Genomic DNA, 18813 nt, shown 5'->3' with positions numbered 1-18813 from the left:
TCACCACACTCTTGTATATCAGGAGTGTCAACAATACACATGCACAACCAAAACAATTATAATAACAGCTTCACACAGCATTGGCACTTTATTTTTCAATTAATGGATTTATATATTTGTACTAACTTTTAGACAGATATAACCATATGCTCATGATTAATCTTCAGCGTATTTCAGTGTTTTGCTGAATCACAGCCTTCATCATTTTCTTTATAATGGCTTCATATAAATTTCACATTTAAACTATCTTCTGGGCCTGACTAGGTCTATTCCTTCATTCCTTACTGATCCTTTTCTGATATAAACAAGAGATGGACCTTGTACACAATTAGTTCCTAAATAAATAATATTCTGGTGATAATTTACACTAATAACACAAGAGGGGAAATGCCTTAAATGTACCTCTAAAAGCTGGAACCCTCAATGTTAACATTTTGTCCATTTCAAGAGGAGAAAAGTAGTCAGGTGCCTTTCTTCACCTCTTTCACACAAAAAAACCCCCATGTTGTTATTATGAATGCCCTATCGAATCTCCCAGAAAAAGAAGGAAAGAATGCTTATCCTTAGCGTATAGGTTATTTCAGATGGATAACCACATAATATCCAAAGGAAGGGATTAAGACCATTACAACTATCTCATAGGACAACAGAGGCCACCCTTCACTGACTGAGAAGGTGCTTTTGCAAGAAAGTATTATAATTTTTTTGCACAGGGAGAGACAGTTCTATGAGCACAAAGGCAAGGAATGAGCTAGGAGAGGAGAAAGCTCAAGGATCTGTTACTCAGCATATCTTCTCACTTGTGTTCTTACCAATGAGAAAGGCACACAGCCGATCTTTGTCCTTCCCAGCCTTATCTACAGCATGATCATGTCTCTGCCACTGCTGTTCACTCTGAGGGTCCTCTGAATACCCTTATGTTAGTCCCACAGGCTTTCAGGTACCAAGTATTGTATCACAGGAGGATATGTAGGTCAACCTTCCTCCAGCTGCCTGTTGGGAGATGCTCTGGTTCCTCTGTTAACACATGTCCTAGTGGGCTGGAATAGTTTACAAACAGCAATTCCTCAGCTGTTCTGCAGTTGAGGGGGACGTTGTCTTCTGCAATCAACATTTGCAAGTGCCCTTCTGGACCCTCAAGCAAGGTGCTAGACACAGGGCTACTAATTATGGAGATGAATGTCTCCTCAATATGACGACTACTAGCAGCTCTAGCTAAGCATATCAAACTAGGATTAGCATACGGTTTTAGAGGAGAAAACTTAGTCTTAAATCTGTGATCATTGATGAACAAGGTCTTAGCAGTGATCAGCTTTACAAAGCCATACTGATTGTGCATCAAACAATCTTGCTCCTGAGTCAACTGATAACTGTGCTCAAAGTAAAACATGCAGGCACGCTTGGGCATTGCTGCTATGAGGTTTCTATCCCATGCTTTGGTACATCCCCCTGCACTGACCTAAGTCTCATTTAAGATCCTGCAACAGAATTCACATGAGCTAAGTTGATAGAAGAGGGAGTGTGGTACCAGGATCTTAACTATTATGTTGTATAACTAGCTTTAAATGCCAGCCAGCCAGAACACATGCACTTACAAGTGGTTAATTTAAGAGAATTATTAAAAATTATGCAGATGGCAAACTTGCATTCAACTTACTAATTGCCTTATGACTTTTTAAGGAATGTATTTTTATTTTGGCCTATTCACATACCGTAATGGTTCTGTGTCACAAGTTCCAGTACCAGAAACTGCACATTCTTGCTCAAGTAAATTTTTACACTATAGCAAAATGTATGTTTTTAATTTCATGAATATCCACTAGAAAAGAAGATACAGCTAGATATAGATAGAAACAGATTTACCCCATTTACTCAAAGTAAGTTGCGTGCTCAGAGGTCCCTCCTGAATGAACGTTCAAGCAACCAAATTTAAATTGCACAAATGCTCACCAAAAGCAAATGTGAATTGCTCAGGCTTGTGCATGCTCCCAAGAAGAGCAGGTTTATTTTTTATGGGATGGGATACTGCCCGACACAGCAGGACAACAAGGTTTCAAGAACTCATCATCACAGCTGTGACAGAGAAACAATTACGAGCCAGACAAAGATAAGTGGTACACAGATACACATACATTTTGGGTGAAAGCAATACACAAAGGAAATATATTTAATTGTTTAAAATTCCCTACTTCAGTTATCTTTCCTCTGGATATAGATTCTCTTATCCTTCTCTGCTACTTTATTACCAGGTTAATTGCCTTTGATTGTATTGCTGTATTGTATAGGAACCCCACCTGTGATGTGCTGGGAGGTGCTGCACAAACAACTGACAGAAGGATAGTTTCTGTCCCCCAAAAGTTTGCAATATAAATCAGGCTAAGCAATACAAATACTTCTTACGTGACTAGCTCACAGTCCTGATGGCTAATTTGATCCTCGTTTTGTCCTGATACAGAAATACATTCATCCAAAAAAGAACAGAAATAAGTGCACTTGCCTTGTCTGGCCGATGACAACTAACTTTTCTACCTTGCAAACATCCATCATGTTTTATATATGGGTGATAACTATGTGAGTCCTTTCAGATAAAATACATATATTCTTCCACTCTATTTATTTATAACATTTAGCATTGTACTGCCTAAGAACAAGATGTCTATATATGGCAAACATACAAGCAGTCGGAAAGCCTCTATTTTTGATACCCAGTCTATAATGTCATTACTTCTTTTTTGGTCTATTATGAAAAAAACTGTTGTATCATCATATTGTTCTGAACAAAGTGGAACAAAGTCAGCATCGTGCCCAAAGAAAAAAATTCCCCAGAAATGGGTCGAACTTCAAAAAACTGCTGTCCCATTCCCCCACTCTCATAGACTTTTGCTGCGGTAGCAAACTGCTTCCTCTGAAGTAGAGAGAAACCTTGGATAACTGAAGGTCAAGTCTTTCAAAACTATGATAAATTCTACATTGTTCAGAAGAGAACACAGAGCAAGTGTGGCCTCGGGATCCCTTTTGTTATATATTTTTTGAGTAACTGGTTTGCTCCATGGATAGTCTATAAATGGTCGCAACCCTCCAAAATTTCCCCTATTATTCTCAGTGACCCTGTGTTTTGTGGCACATAAAACTCCAGGTTCTGGTCTCAGCCCACAGGTTGAATCACTGCCTCCAGACTGTGGCTTGAGGCCAATGCCATTGGGATGCTCTGAAGCCACAGCACAAGAAGACAGATTAGCAGTAGAGCAACTCAAAGCACAAGTCTTTAAATCAACGGAGCTAAGGCTGATATTTTCTTCCTTCTGTTCACAATGATGTCCTGTATTTTGCCAAGATTTAATTTCAGACAGTTATCCTTCATTAACTCAGCTGCTTCACAACATGGATATCTGACCCTGGATGTTGTGTGCTTTCAGAGGAAAGGGAATGGAAAGAAGCGTGCCACACATGAGCCACTGGTGAAATCCCTGCTAAGCAAATACTATCAATCAAGTGAAATGCAATCTGCTTGTGGACATTTACATTTTGCAGAAGAGGAAGTTAACTTATTAAAATACACTCTTTTATGACAGATAATCCTCACCTGAATGACTCCAAATGTTTTTACAGTGTGACAGAAAGACTGCTATACATTATTACAATCACAAGAGTTCTAATCTCCATCATTTTTTTATTACATTGCTTGTGAGGTTGGTTCTTGAGATAAAGGAAACAAAAATATCTGGCATGATTTTTTGACATTTAACTACTTGTGGAAAGAATCCTAAACCTGCAGTGTTCCATACTGGGTCAACAGCACATGAGATGAAAGCCTCCTTTTGCTAAAACCAGTTAATTATAGAGACAATATTTCCTGAACATCCTAAACTTCTTTAAAGTTTCATAATAGACTGAGTCTATTTTTATTTTGTCTGGAAAGATTCATCCAATTATAGCCAATACATGAAATGTAATAGGAGTTAAAGAGGTGAGGGGCCAAGACCCAAGTCAGGTAAAAAGTTCCAACTGTTGATAAAAACCAAAAGCACGTAAAATAATTATACTAGACATATAATCCATCTGCACCACTTTTCAGTTCTCAATCATTTTTATACTAGGGACTCTATCGTGCACTACCTATGGGCAGCAATCTTGAGTATGATCTATGCTTAAAAATACAAGAAACTTCCAATGATGGAAATGGAGCTTCCACTGGCAGACTTGTTTTCCTAGTACATTTAAAGCACTGGAGCAAATGGAGTAACCTGTCCAAAGAAAGCAACTTTTTGATACTACTGAGTCTTCCATTAAGATTTTTGCTAGTGTAGTTAAGCTTATTAAGGGAAGGATTTTTCTGGTGTTCCTAACCATAAAAGCTATGACAGAAAACAAAGAAAACACAGGTCAAGTCTAAAATTGGTAGAAAGTAGGATAATGTAAGAAGGTCACTTTGTACCTCTGGTTTGAAATACAACACACTGCAGTGCTCATCCCTGCTTGAAGAAATCACTGAAGGTACCCACAGTCATGGTCTTAACTGTGGCTGACTCGATTCAACCAGGGCTGCTTGTGGCTTTTTCTTTATCGACTACAGACACATCAAGAGTCAACATAAGCACCCACATTCAATCTTACCGCTTGTATTTTGGACAAAATTTTCAGGTTTACAATTAATGCATGCCTTTCTGCTTCCTATAGCCAGTGGGCTTTCCAGATATGGTGACTCTACAGAAACAGATAAAACCTGACTGAAGGCGCTTCTGGCAAAATTAAGAAACATCAAGCGTGTCATTTGTTTTCTACAGGCATCTTTCAGAGTTACAGGGAAGGTTACATAATACACTACCCAGTGTTTGTAATAACCTTGTACCAGGAAGCAAATATCAACAATACATAACAACAGTGATGAAATTTTCATCATGGAAGTACAGACCTGAGGCCGTAAAGCACCGTTCCGTCCGGGTGAAGGCGAATCATTCGATTCTTCACGGTAACGCCATGTACAAATGATTTCTTGTCATTTAAGAAGTAAGTGTCAGGCACCCAGAGTTGATCTGCCACTCGGTTATCGAGTGTGAGGTTGAGAGGTATGCCAGCATAAGCCAGCCTCTTATCTCTCCAGTACTGTTGAAAATACATAGTCAAAGTGTAATCCTGGTGAGGAAAAAAAGAGAAGCACAACAGTCAATCATACTTGGTGTAACTGGAAGAATTTTTTTTCCCTGTCACTAGCTTTGCTGTTGGTTTAATTTAAATATTTTTTTTAAAAAAAATGCTTAATAAAAACATTAAATATTCCTATCACTTATTAAATTCTAATAATTCAAGTATCACTCTAGTCTAAGGGAGCATTTCAAGTCTTAAGATACTCAGCTAGTATTGATATCTTTTGCCCTGCTCCTCCTTTTCTTTCACGTATTTCCCCTGACACCTATCTGAAATATGATGTTCGTGGAATGATAAACAAGATAATAGGAAAATACTGTCATCTTCCCATTTTTTAAAAATGATAGATGAATGGAAAAACATTCAAAGTATTTTGAAGCAGTATGCAAATTTCTGTCTGAAAAAATAAACTGCGAAGATGTTGTTTATATGTGTACCTTTGTGTGAGACTACATCTTGGCAGTAACAAAGATTTTCTCATCAACAGGCTACATTGGTACTTAGAAGAACAGTAGATTGTAGTAAAGTCCCACCAATGTCAATGTTTGGTTTTCATAATTTTGTCAATTAAGGTTCATGCTGTCTGCTATGAGCTGTGATCACTAACATAAAAGCCTAAACATGGATACAGAAGCCTGAAACATCCATTTTAAAATTCTTTATTTAATTTCAGAATTTACTAACCTGACTTGGTCATGTGATAGTAGTGCCATATTTAACAGTGAAAAAACTGAGACCGTTAAGTATAGGCCATTAAAACCCTGATTTTCAAATTACAGAAGTGCTCTAAACAATAAAACTCTTCATGAAACTCTTCACAAAACACTGAGAAATTTATGTGATCTCCAAACACATTTCAATATTTAGCAGCAGGTGTGCAAGCCACAGGATACCTGCATTTGCATCTGGTTCTACAAGCTGGTGATGCAAAAGCCCTCAGGCTTGCTGCTTGTTCAGGAAAAGGATGTTCAGGCTTTCTAAGTACAGCTGTTGGGAATGGTCCATTCTTGTAATGGGTTTCATGTGAAGACAACCCAATTTCAGGCACTGATCCTGCCCTGCTTCCCTCAAGCCCTACAGCTTTTCCTTGAAATCAAATGAAACCTAAGCATGCCTTTCACACCCGGAGCCTTTGCATTTGTTATTCAGCGATTCAGTCTCTTTAATGAGGGAGCTGCTATAGCTTTAAGAAATCAAATTGAATTGCTTAGAAAAATAAATCATTATAGATATCAAGGACAAGCTGTTCCCATTTTAGGAAACTAACAGGAGACCTTTGAAAACAAAAAGGCCTGGTGATGGGAGAAAGGAGCCCACATGGAACTGCCTGGAAGGAAGCTCATTCCTCAGAACTCAAATCCGACACGACTGCTCAGGAGAACGTGCTCTGACCTTTTTGTCAGAAGCTTTCTTTGGTGGGACTAATGGTCCCTGCTCACCAGGGAACAAGGTACATGCTATACTGGGTGCACTTGCATCGCTTCCATTAGCACATCAGGAAGATCACATCTCTCCTCGTGTTCCCTGCAACCAATTTCCTGACACTGATGCATTAGAACGAACATCCTCTACCAGCTCTGTTCCACCTTAATTAAAGCTTGTTTCTGTTAACATTCAAAATTTGCTATGTGCTTGGCTTCTATAATGGTTTGCACAACAATGTCAAGAAATCAGGGATTATAAAAGCTGTGGACACATGAGCAGTACACCAAAAGCTCACTATGTGTAAATGCACAGTATATGCACAAAATAATGCTGAACAGAAATAAAGAAATGGGGTTGCACTGCACAGCATTGAAAGAAGTGAAACAGCTAGCACCAAGATATAAGAGAAGCAGTACATTTGAACACAAGAGAGCTTTAGGCTAGCCTCCTTTTGCCTTTGGCTTGAGATAAAATACATGCTAACAGCCAATGAATGGATGGATTAACTAGCTAAGTAGAACATATGTAACAATTCAAGCAGGAATAGTCTGTAATTTTATTTTTAAATAATAAAATTTACTATGGCATGGAACAACAGAGACAACAGTTTACAAATTACACACAGAAACAGCAACATTCAGCAAACATCAAGAACTTTCATTGTCTTGACTGAAAGACAAGCTTCCAAAAATTTATCCTCTACAGTACAAATTTCATTAGTGCTTTCTCAATTAACCTTCACTTCTTATTTCATCTTAACTTTAAATAAAAAACCCCTATCTATAAGTCTGCTAATGTATATGACTATATTTGCCTGCATTGAAAGCAATGATACCCCGAAAAGTTATTTTAAAAAAAAAGTACATTATTGCATGCGAAACAGCAGCTCATTCCCAGTTCTTCTAAGTATCTACTCAGTATCTACTAAGGAAAATGCTCAAATAGCATCTTCTGCAACACCAATATACTACCCAGATCCACTGACACGTCTGCCTAACCCCACTCTCTGCACTTTGAACAACAGACATGGCAGAAATAGAGTGCCCAAGAAAGCATGTGTGCTACCACACACCTTGAAGAATCACTGTACATTTGTGCTCTGCCAGCCTCACCTGCTCTGAAGACAATGGGATAGAAAGAATTAACATGAACCATGCTTGTTCACCATCACAGTTTTTCCAATCATGTCAAAGCAAAAAGCAGCAGCAAACTTGTAGTAGAACTGTACTGAAACTGCTTGTTTGTGCGAGAAGCGATTAAATGAGCAGGAAAGGCCAGTTCCTGAGGGCGGCTCTACCAAAGTCACCACCAGCAGAAACTAAGCTTATTAAAACCATAAGGATGTCAGCTCTTATTCTTTGATTAACTAATTTTCTAAGCTTTGTACCCATAAAGGAAGTTTTCCCCTTTTCTATACTCCAGAGGAAAACGCAAAATTTGTTTGAGTGTAGACTAGAAAAAATGCACTATGTATTTGTCAGGTAAAATGAGAAAATGGACTTTTACCCCTAGGTAAGTAGCCTACAAAGTTTATTAAGGGCCACTTTCCTCCAGGGGAGCTTATGAGGACTAGCTCTGATACAGAGGTCAAGAGGGTACATGTCTAATCTAGAAGAGATTAATCCCACTACAGCTACTGTATTAGGGTGCTGTTATATGTCAAAGATGACACATTGCTGCCAGCTTTAGGAAATTCTAACTACTGCACAGAGCAGCGGACAATTTTCTCAGCAGCGAAGACCTCCATAAATCATTTTTTTTTCCCCATACAATACCATGCTACAGTCAAGGTCCCCCTTTGCCCTCTCCAGTTTCTCACAGTAATAGGCGCTTCAGGTCAAGCATGGTAACAAAATCATTCAAAGCCCTGACAGAAGGACAAACACAGTGCTTCTGAAGTACAGGAGAAATGTCCTCAAAATGGGAAAAGCTGGACTGCACAGGCAACAGGAGCTTTTTTTTGTGTATTCAAAGACCATGGAACATCTTACAAGGATAAAGAACGGTGACGAGCTTCCTTGACTTTCTAGCACTGCAACAATGCCACTAAAGTAATGTAAGGGAAGGCACACAGAAGGGTGTGCTGGTGTTTTTTCAACATAGTTTTCCCTGGGGGAAAAAAAAACCAAACAGCAAACAAAAAACCCCCACCTCAAACAGTAGGTAATACTTGGGAAGGAATTTAGATACAATGGTAAAGAGGCTGATATCACAACTTAAATAGAGTATAATATATCAGTGTTCATGTGTATTATCTGTGATTTCAAAACATCTTAAGAATTATAGAGACTCACAAATATTGTATATGCTAACCATGTAAAAAGAAATTTTAAAGCGTTTTCTACATGATATTTGTCTCTCCACAGACTGAACATACCATGTAGGAAGCACAAATATGATTTAACTACAAAGCCACTTCAGACAGGCAGAATGTATTATAGTATGCTACTGTACAGTACCTAATGCATTGACTATAGGACTAATGAACGATAAATGCTAATATGCAGTGATACTAAAAGCAAACAATAATTTGTTTTCTACTACAGGGTTTAGCTTTTCTCTCCTGCATTCAATAAAAGGGAAAGAAAAATTTAAAAATACAGTTTGCTCATCAAAATAAAATTAACAACATCATAGCAGCAATAATGTTCTAAAATTGACTATTGCTGTTTACAGTCTTACTGTATTATGTATCAAGGGTGTTAAAGTTTTCCAGTAGCTGTAAAAATGTTGTGTTTCTTCAAAATGACTGCTAGACAGAACACTACAATTACTAATTATGATGGAATACTGTTAATATGGCAGTCAAGCAAAAGAAATTATTCATGCAAAATAAATAAATATATTAAAAATTAACAGAAATATTGGAAAAATGTATGCAAAAAACAAGTATTCCACTGCTTGGGAAGACAGCCTTGTATCTACTTGAAATGTGGATTCCTGTTTTAGATTTGCATTTGGATGTAAATTCACATCCTTGCTTTCTTGACCAACAGACAAATGTGATTATTACCATCAGCTTTTGGATTATTTATTTTTGATCAAATTAATAAAGTAAATACCCATGCAGTGGATAAAAAGATGTATTGAAAATCCATGCCTTAGTCTCCATATAACTTCAAGGTCCCTTCCCTCACCTTCCACAGAATTTCAAAAATTAGATATGGCTGCTGTAGTATAAGGAGTTATTCCTGAAGCATTGATGATTGAGTTACATTCTTCCCAGTAAGCCCAAAGTGAGTTGCAAAGCCAAACTGATGAATCCTATCCTTTGATAAAATAGCTGTAAATCTGTCCCCCTACCATCCACAGAAGAGACATGACAAATAGATTCATGCATACATTAATTCACATAGCTAAAAATGAATTTAATAAAGAGATATTCAGAAAGGCTAACTTTAGGAAGTCAGAATTTACCAGCAGTACTATTCAGTTGTGTGAGATGATCACTTAAACATTTTTATCAGCATTTGAAATGTTCTAAAAGCTTCAGCAATCTTCATAGATAAAAAACAATTATTAAAGAAAAAATTTACATTATATTTTACCTGTTGACATTTTTATTTTCCCAATGTCTAAACCATACATTACTTATTTAATTGTCAGGGAATGGAGAAAATCACCAAAGTCTATTGTTCTGCAAAGTCTTTTACAAGAAAATTGCCTGATCAGAACCTTGCTGGTGTTAGATATAGTTCATGAGCAGCCTCAGTGAAGCAGATGTGCACACGCACACAGATGCACACATATCCACTCTATGCCACCAAAACACCTTCCTCTAACATTTCTCGGTCTACCTGCTGCTATAGTAAAGATTCATCTCACCTATAAGATCCTGACTCGGGCTTCTCTCTGACACTGCTCAGAAACCCTACAACAATGACAGGTTGAAAACATGGCACATTTTTTCCCAAGCATGTGGCTAAAATACTCTTCTGTTAAGAAAATGCAATGCTAAAGCAGCTCAATTACACTGATTTCAGTGTGACCCTCCACAGATCCATGTTGTCTTGGTATCCTTTGTACCAAATTACCATGATTTTTTTCCTCTTCTACTGAAACACACAAGGATGGTGTTATAAATAGATCTAAGGAAATATTTAGACTCCAAGAACCCACTTGATGCTACAAAATAGTTTTCCAAATAAATGTATGATTGCATGGGTCTTTCCTGCCCTCTCATACCCTCTGGCACAAGACTTTCTATCTCCACTGCAACCACAGTGTCTTCTCCAAAAAGCCTGTCCCCCACCGAGCATCTCTGGGTGCTCCGAGGAGTGTTGCCATATCAACCAGATCTCAGCATTCTGCAGGCAAAGGGAGCATGGTTGACATAGCAACCGGCCAAAGCAGCTTCTCCCCAGCCTTTCGGGGACAGGTGGTGGTCACTGCAACAGAAGAGAAGCTTCTCAACAGGAATGAAGGGAGCAGCTGGGCACCCTCCATGGGTACTGCCCCGCGGCACCTTCCTGCCACAGCCACAGCAGCTTACTCTTCAAAAGCTGGGTACTGGCTTTTCTGTCTATGTGTTCCTCTGCCCACAACAAACAGATGGGCATGCCTTCCTACTCTTGGGGTGTTCTCTCATCCGAACATCAGAGGACACCAGCTGACAAGGAAGCAAGTGCCTGGGCTGAGCTTTGTTAGGCAAATACAGAGAGAGAAAGAACAAAGTTCCCGCAAATATTTCAGTTCAGGGATGTAAGTCCGGACAGTAAGAAGTCAATCTGGGCTATTTAATCCCTGACAGATGGTGGTGGTGGGAGAATGCTTAAATATTCCTTCTCTGGTTCAGAGTATCACAGGTATTACAACACCATAGGCTTCTCAGTAATCAGGAGCTTCTATTCCCAAAGGACTGATCACAGAAAAACTAACATACACCTTTACGCATCAAGGGTATCATGCTCTCTGATCTGGTGGCAGAAAGCTAGCTAAAAGAAGTAATGTCTTTCACTACACCCTTGAAGATCTGTCCAAAGGTTGTGCGGCAATTTGCAATCAAAATCCACTTGATGATGGACAGATAGAACATAAAATTCAGTATCTGATGGAGCCCTCCTAAAGAAGAGGGATAGAAATGTCAAATGTTTAGATGCTACACTTGAAAACTCTAAAAGAGACCAAGTCAGAAAAAAACCCCACCAAATATCTTTAAAAAAAAAAAAAAGACTTATAAGAAAGAAAAATAATGCTAGGCTCAGTGAGGCACTGAGCTTGCTTCATGAAGCACAAATTTATTTGTTTTAGAGCTGTTGGGACCTCAAGAAAACAGGTACATTTAATTGCACTAATTGAAATCCTACTAACAACCTACAGGGAAGAAAAAAATCAACCTTTATCAGCTGTCAGCTGGTTCCCATCATTGAGGCAGCTGACCTTAGAGAGATGGGAACTGACAACTAATGCATTGTGCCTCCTACACAGTAGCAGGATGTGCCACCAGTGAGTTGGAGAAATCAGCTAGTGCCCTAAAATCTTAAAGCTGTGGGATTTTTTTTTTCCAGTTATTAGATATGAACAAAGGCTAAAAAATTGGGATTTACCAGGTACCCATTTTAGAGAATGAAGGACTTCTCACACTTCTACTTTGTTCTTTCCATAAATATATCAACTTTTATCTCTCTTTGGCATTACTTGAATTTCATCAATAAAAATCTGGAAGGAAAAACAAAACTGAAAGCAAGCCCTGTAAGTTGATATTATTTGTCCTATTTGTTCAGGTCTTCCTATTTCTTAGACTATTGCATGCATAATGCTTGTAGTCTCTGCAAGGTGTTCCAGGACAGCAGTGATGGAGGTAGTTGAGAGCCTCCATAGCTGGGAATACACAGATGTGTTTTAAATACTGTGACCATAAATATATAGCTCCATGCCCTTCTTATTTGCTATGATTGAACATGAAAATCATCCAAAACAATTTTCAGTAAACCCGTATTTCAGACTGAAAAGTCTACATAGAATTGTAAAAAGACCTTTCTAAAGGCACTCCAGAACTCATATGATTTTTTTTTTTTTTTAGTCACTCCAGAGTTAAATAAAACAAACCTATATTTAGGAACAGAAAGCCAAGGGAAACATGCACTTGAATGAAAACGGAAATACATATCTGTTCACATCCACACTTTTTGGTTAAAAAAGGCATTTTATTTCTCACTGTGGAGAGAACGTTTTAAATTTTCTCACCTCCAAACCTATTCATTTGCTGACTCTGGGAGCCAGTCAATCTCACCGGCACCAGAGCAGCAAGGCTGACACCCAAATTTCTACTTGCTTTCGGTGATTATCTGAACCACCAGATATTCCTACAGGAAATCCCATTCAAGACAGATGCCATGAACAAAATGCCCTTTGAGAAAGAGAGTGAGAACACATTGGCCATCAAATGTTTTTAAAATGTGCAACTTGAAACGTCCTCTGTGTATTTTCCAGTATCACGGCACGCACCATCTGGGTGTGCCAGGCCTGGAGGGCACCCCCAGCCCTTGCTGGCCCAGCCGGACCCCAGGGCTCCCCGGCCCTGCCCAGGGCCCAGGACCCCGCGTCAGCCCCCCAGGCCGTCAGCCTCTGCCCCAGCACCCCCGCAGCAGGGCCGCGCTCCGGCTCCCCAGAGCCCTGCCCTGCCCGGCCATGGGCCCTACCAAGCCGGGCCCACCTGCAGGCCCATGTCGCAGCCCGTCCCCGTCCCGTCCCCGTCCCCGTCCCCGTCCCCAGGGAGGTCCCCGGTGCCCGGGGCTGGGGCTGCCCCGGAGCCCCCCGGCCGCCCTGCTCCTGGCTGGGAGCGGGATGGGCCCTGGCTGCCGGGCCCTGCCCTGCTGCCCTCCATGGGGAGTCCCCGCCACTACGGACACGGCGACAGGGTGTCCACAGCAACTGTGGCTCTTTATATGTAAACAGGCAGTTCATTGGGACCAGGATATTATGTGTTCATTTTTGAGCAAGGAAATAAACTAGAAGAGATTTCTCGGCAATGGCCAAGAGTCAGAAAGGTGATCGGTGAACTGCCCTGCGTAGCCTATTCCCTTCCCTCTAGACACATTACTTACTTACACTGCCAGCTTCCCTCACTTTGCCCTTTCACTCTATCAGTAATGCTAAATCCAACTTTACATCTTGCAGTAACAAAATTGGGACGCATGCTAAGTCAAAAGGAAAACAATGCATTTACAAAAAAACTCATTACTGCGGGTAGGATAAACTCATCCTGTGACACGGCTTATGCTCATAAAACTTGGTAAAGCACAAAATAAATGGGTAAAAAAAGCCAAACACTACATCCAAGAGGAAATATTGCAAGCATATGTGATATTCAACCCTCACACACACAAACCTCTTGCTGTACAGAGACTTGCAAAAGAAGTGGAAAAGAGCATGTCCCCTGCCAGTGCCCTTTAAAAAATTGGGCTGTCAGTGATTTTAAAGGGAAATGTCTTGCTGAGCAAGTGTCTCCCTTCCTGCATGTAATCTGAACACCCTGCAAAGATCTGCTAATAGCTTTTGGAATCAGGGAATCAAAATTTGTCACTGCATAAAAAAAAATGAGGAGTGTTTCAAACTGCAACGCTGCCCGACTCTTGAAGCCACAAACAGGATGGTCTAAACCAACATGAAACACATATTTAGTCGCAAATCTTCAAAACTTCCAGTTTTGGTAGCTAGATTTTTTAAAGCAGAGTTCTCTGATGACAGCAGGCATTCCCAGGGGTTTGTATCTACTTAGGATACTTAGAGCAAAACTGATCCTCCAGTGAATAATGTGTTGGTTGCTTTCCCCTTTGTGTGAACCTCCTTAAGTTCAACAAGGCCAAGTGTAAGGTCCTGCACCTGGGTCGGAGCAATCGCAAACGTGGATACAGGCTGGGCAATGGGTAGATTGAGAGCAGCCCTGCGGAGAAGGACTTGGGGCTATTGCTGGATGAAAAGCTGGACATGATCCGGCAATGTGCACTTGCAGCCCAGAAAGCCAACCATATCCTGGGCTGCATCAAAAAGCAGCGTGACCAGCAGGTCGAGGGAGATGATTCTCCCCCTCTGCTCCGCTCTGGTGAGACCCCACCTGCAGTACTGCGTTCAGCTCTGGGGGTCCCAGCATAAGACAGACATGGACCTGCTCGAATAGGTCCAGAGGAGGGCCCTGAAGATGATCAGGGGGCTGGAGCACCTCTCCTGTGAGGACAGGCTGAGAGAGTTGGGGTTGTTCAGCCTGGAGAAGAGAAGGCTCCAGGGAGACCTTATAGCTGCCTTCCAGTACCTAAAGGGGGCCTACAGGAAACATGGGGAGGGACTCTTTATCAGGAGTGTAGTGACAGGACAAGGGGTAACAGTTTTAAACTGAAAGAGGGTAGATTTAGATTAAATATAAGGACAAAATTCTTTACTGTGAGGGTGGTAAGGCACTGGAACAGGTTGCCCAGAGAGGCTGTGGATGCCCCATCCCTGGAAGTGTTCAAGGCCAGGTTGGATGGGGCTTGGAGCAACCTGGTCTAGTGGAAGGTATCCCTGCCCATGGCAGGGGAGCTGGAACTAGGTCATCTTTAAGGTCCCTTCCAACCCAAACCATTCCGTGATTCTATGGTCCTACAATCTACAGTACAGTACAGTACAGTACAGTAACAATACTTTCCTCAAGGCTATTCTAGGCTATTTTCTGACATCAACACATATGTGCAATACAAGATACCTGCAAAGATGAAAAACTGTGCATGCATTCTGCCGTAGGCTCACTTCAAGTAATTGAATGTAGAACAGTCTACTTGTGTATTGTGACATTCCTCCTAGTGTGGTACCAATGGCAAGGACAGAAGGCAAATATTTTTATTTCCTTGGAAATGTGGTGAAAACATTGAGAACTTAAAACTTGGCTTATATACCTCCCTTACACAAAGTGTTTTTCGTTCACTAGACAGTTACTCTGCTGTATGTAATGCTTCTCCTGCAGCAAAATTACTCGTATAAACCTGTGCTAGGTGGGCACACTGATTTCAAAGGCACTCCTCGAACTCAGAAGTAAAGACACAGACCAGTTATTTAAAGAACCGGAGTCTTACCTACCACAGGTACAGCCTATAACCACTGCTCAATTACTTACCTAATTCATCTACCATTGTTGAATACCTCAGAAGCAGCAAAGTGCATTTAAGGGGCAGGAAATCATTTTCCCCACGAGGCCTTTGGGTGAATAAAATGTGGCTGAGTAAAGGAGCGTGAACAAGGTACACTATATACCATTGCTTTCAGCCAGAGATTAGTATTCTGCAGAGCACCTCAGTTATGATAATCAGATGGCCTCCTCAAATATGAAAATTATATCCTTGATCATCTACCTCTGCTCTTGCTCCGGCAGTGCTTTTTCATGCTGGCTGGAGAATCAGTCCTTCAGACAACAGCATAAGGATGAAGGGATTAGATTCATCAGGAACTGGACAAACTGTGTACAAAGTCTGTACAGCAAAAATAGGATTCAGGGAAAGCTGCTGTAACTAAAAACCAAGAAGGTTACCAGAGAAGAGGATTGAATTAAAGACTATAGGAAAGCCAACAGGTGCAGAAGAAAATCTGGCTTGGAGGATGAATCATAGAGGGGTGAAATTAAAAAAGCTTTATATCCTTGAGAAAAAAATAAGACAGAAGCTGGTAAAACTCATTTACGGCACAAGTTATGCTCATTCTGCACCCAAAAATACCATTTAAAAATAGCATAGAAAAATAAGCAACCAGATCAAATGCATACAAACTACTATCAAAATGCTAGAAGTTTTTAAATAAGATGAAGGAACTAGGATACCTAGTTTTAAGTGAGAATATTGACCTAATAGAAGCATCAAAGACTTGATGGAAGGAAAGCAGTCAGGGGAAACCTGTAACATAAACTACATAGGCAAGAAAAAGGATGTAGTGTATGTCAAAGAAAGCTTTGCATTAGTTAACTGTACTGAATGTTACACATCATCTCTATGGATTAAGACACCAGGCCTACATAATTATTAGAAGTAAATTGTCACTGCCTAATCAGGATGACAATGGTGTCAGTAAGGTGCCAAGAGAGATTTAAGAGACAGCAAAAAAACAAATTAGTAATCAGAAACTTCAATCACCCCCACATAGACTGGGTAAATGTCAGGTTGGGGTGTGATGCAGAGACTAAATGACAGGATTCATGGAGGAGCTTTTGGTGAAAGCTGAAACAAGGCAAGACACTCTTGACTCGGTTCTGAGCAATGTGCAAGTCATGGGTCAAAATGCTGTGACAGAACAACTGCTCCATAACCCTGATGGAATTGGGAAACCATCTTTTAAAAATGAGAAAAAATCTAAAATGACATAAAAATAGTATTTAATTTCAAAAAGTAAATTGTATATAAATGAGGCTTCTTATTTCCAATTTGGAGAAAAGATTGTTTATAGTCATCATAGTATGAACTTCTGTATATCAGAAATAACTGTTGAGTAACAAACAAAACCCAGAATGTTTAAAATTTCAGGTAAATAATTTTACTAGAACTAAAAAGATGTACTTCAAAAGTAAGAATTCACATCCAAAGGAGAAAAAAATAGATAAGGAGATAAACATAGAAAAGAAAGCCAAAACCACATAAGCAATAATTTGCTAAAGGCATAATCACTTATTATAAACCATCAAATGGTCTTAAAGAAAGCCTCGTAGAATAAGAAAGTAGTTCCTGCCATGGATTAATAACCAGGTAAAAGACAAGAAACAAACAACAGAGCCTAGCAGTCAATTTTCACAACAGCAGGAGGACACTTGCAAACCTGAACAGAGATCTGTGCAGGACTCCATTCTGGTCATCATCCTCATAAACAGCATAGACAGGGGATGCACATTAAGGTGCTTCTATTTGCTACAACATTTCTCTGAATAATAAAAATGAAAGATGTGTTTTCCAAACAGTCTTAACGTTCTGTTCGCTTATTTTGACTTTACAGCATATTAAACTGATCTCTTTGTAAAGCTGCTGATTAATACCGCAACTTTTTTTTTTCCTGAGTGGCCATAGTTAGCTCAGAACCTACCATTTAGTCCATAGTTAGGACTGTTTTTTCCCCATATGCATTACTTTGCATCAGGATTGAATTTTATCTCTCAGGCGTTCAGAATGCTGCTGTCCACAATTTAGTCTCATCCTACTTTTATACTCTTCTTGAGCCTTCACCATTGTCCACAGTTGGAAACTGGATACCAAGAAAGATGGGACTTCTGGTCTAACTTCATAACGCCATTCTCATGTCCTTATCTTCTTGGAGTGTGCTATTAAGTCATTTAGGACTCTGTGGCATTGTTCATGAGCTGATGTTGTTGTCCTGTGGTGTTAATAAGCATTGCCGTCAGGGCTGACAACTTATCATTCCAGGGGGAAAGGAAGTAGAAGTTGTGACCTGAAACACTTACACAATTCATTTTTGATTCAACTGCATATGAAAATAATTTTGTACATGAGATTTTTGCAAATAGCATAAATATGCCAATGTAGAATATTTAACTGCCTTTCAAAATTCAGAAATTATTATAGACTTGCTTCTTTAATGATGTTGAGTGGTAGTTATGTACACTTTAATTTGTCTAACATCTGCTCCTGGCAAATGTAAGCAGATGCATCTAATTATTACCTTTCGATACTTGTATATGCATAGCATGAATAAGAACACAAAAAAATCAGATTTTTGTGAAGTAGAGGGAAAATGCCTTTGAAGCAAACGACACAGCAATGAATCAGATAGCTAAAAATATCTATTTTATAGTTGGGAAGTTAGCAAATAAACACAAGCGATACATTATTCCAAGTGAAAATATTGTTTGACGATGATAGATATATTTAGTCTATGTGAAATTTAAATCAGTTTGGAGCTTGAAGTCAGAACCATGTTCTTTGCAATTTATGCTGATTGATAGAGGTAATATTCTTGACCTTACTTTCCAACTGCAACACCATTCACATTTTATTTGAGTGTTTTTCCCATGTCGAAAGATTCTTAAATTGGTTGAAACCCCAGTTAAGGTGGTGCATTTACCCTTTTTAACACAACACAACAACTACACAGATTTCTGGTCTACATCAGGAAACAGAAGTTTAACTATAAATCCCCTGCAGAACGATTCTGCACTCCGTTATGTCTGTCTCCTCAGATTGGGACCTGGGACCTCCAATGTCATAGCCCCTCGTGCAGCCTCTCCACCACTCTCACTACGTCTGTAGCCCTGGATTTTGGGTCAGTTGTTGACAGCGC

At 39.8% G+C, this 18813-nt stretch overlaps 1 protein-coding gene across 2 annotated transcripts in view; it reads right to left on the bottom strand.

The window, feature by feature from the left end:
* The window catches only part of GABRB3 (gamma-aminobutyric acid type A receptor subunit beta3), a 194666-nt gene that overhangs the window by 29031 nt on the left and 146822 nt on the right, over positions 1-18813 (bottom strand). For both annotated transcript variants that reach the window (XM_052773769.1, XM_052773770.1), the window contains one exon: positions 4913-5133. In XM_052773769.1, the coding sequence (XP_052629729.1) occupies positions 4913-5133 (221 nt within the window). The remainder of the gene's footprint in view (positions 1-4912; positions 5134-18813) is intronic.

The sequence above is a fragment of the Harpia harpyja genome, chromosome 22, assembly GCF_026419915.1.
Source record: "Harpia harpyja isolate bHarHar1 chromosome 22, bHarHar1 primary haplotype, whole genome shotgun sequence".
Taxonomy (NCBI): Eukaryota; Metazoa; Chordata; class Aves; order Accipitriformes; family Accipitridae; genus Harpia; species Harpia harpyja.
Note: the sequence above shows the minus strand (reverse complement) of the source record. Positions and strands in the feature narration are given on the sequence as shown.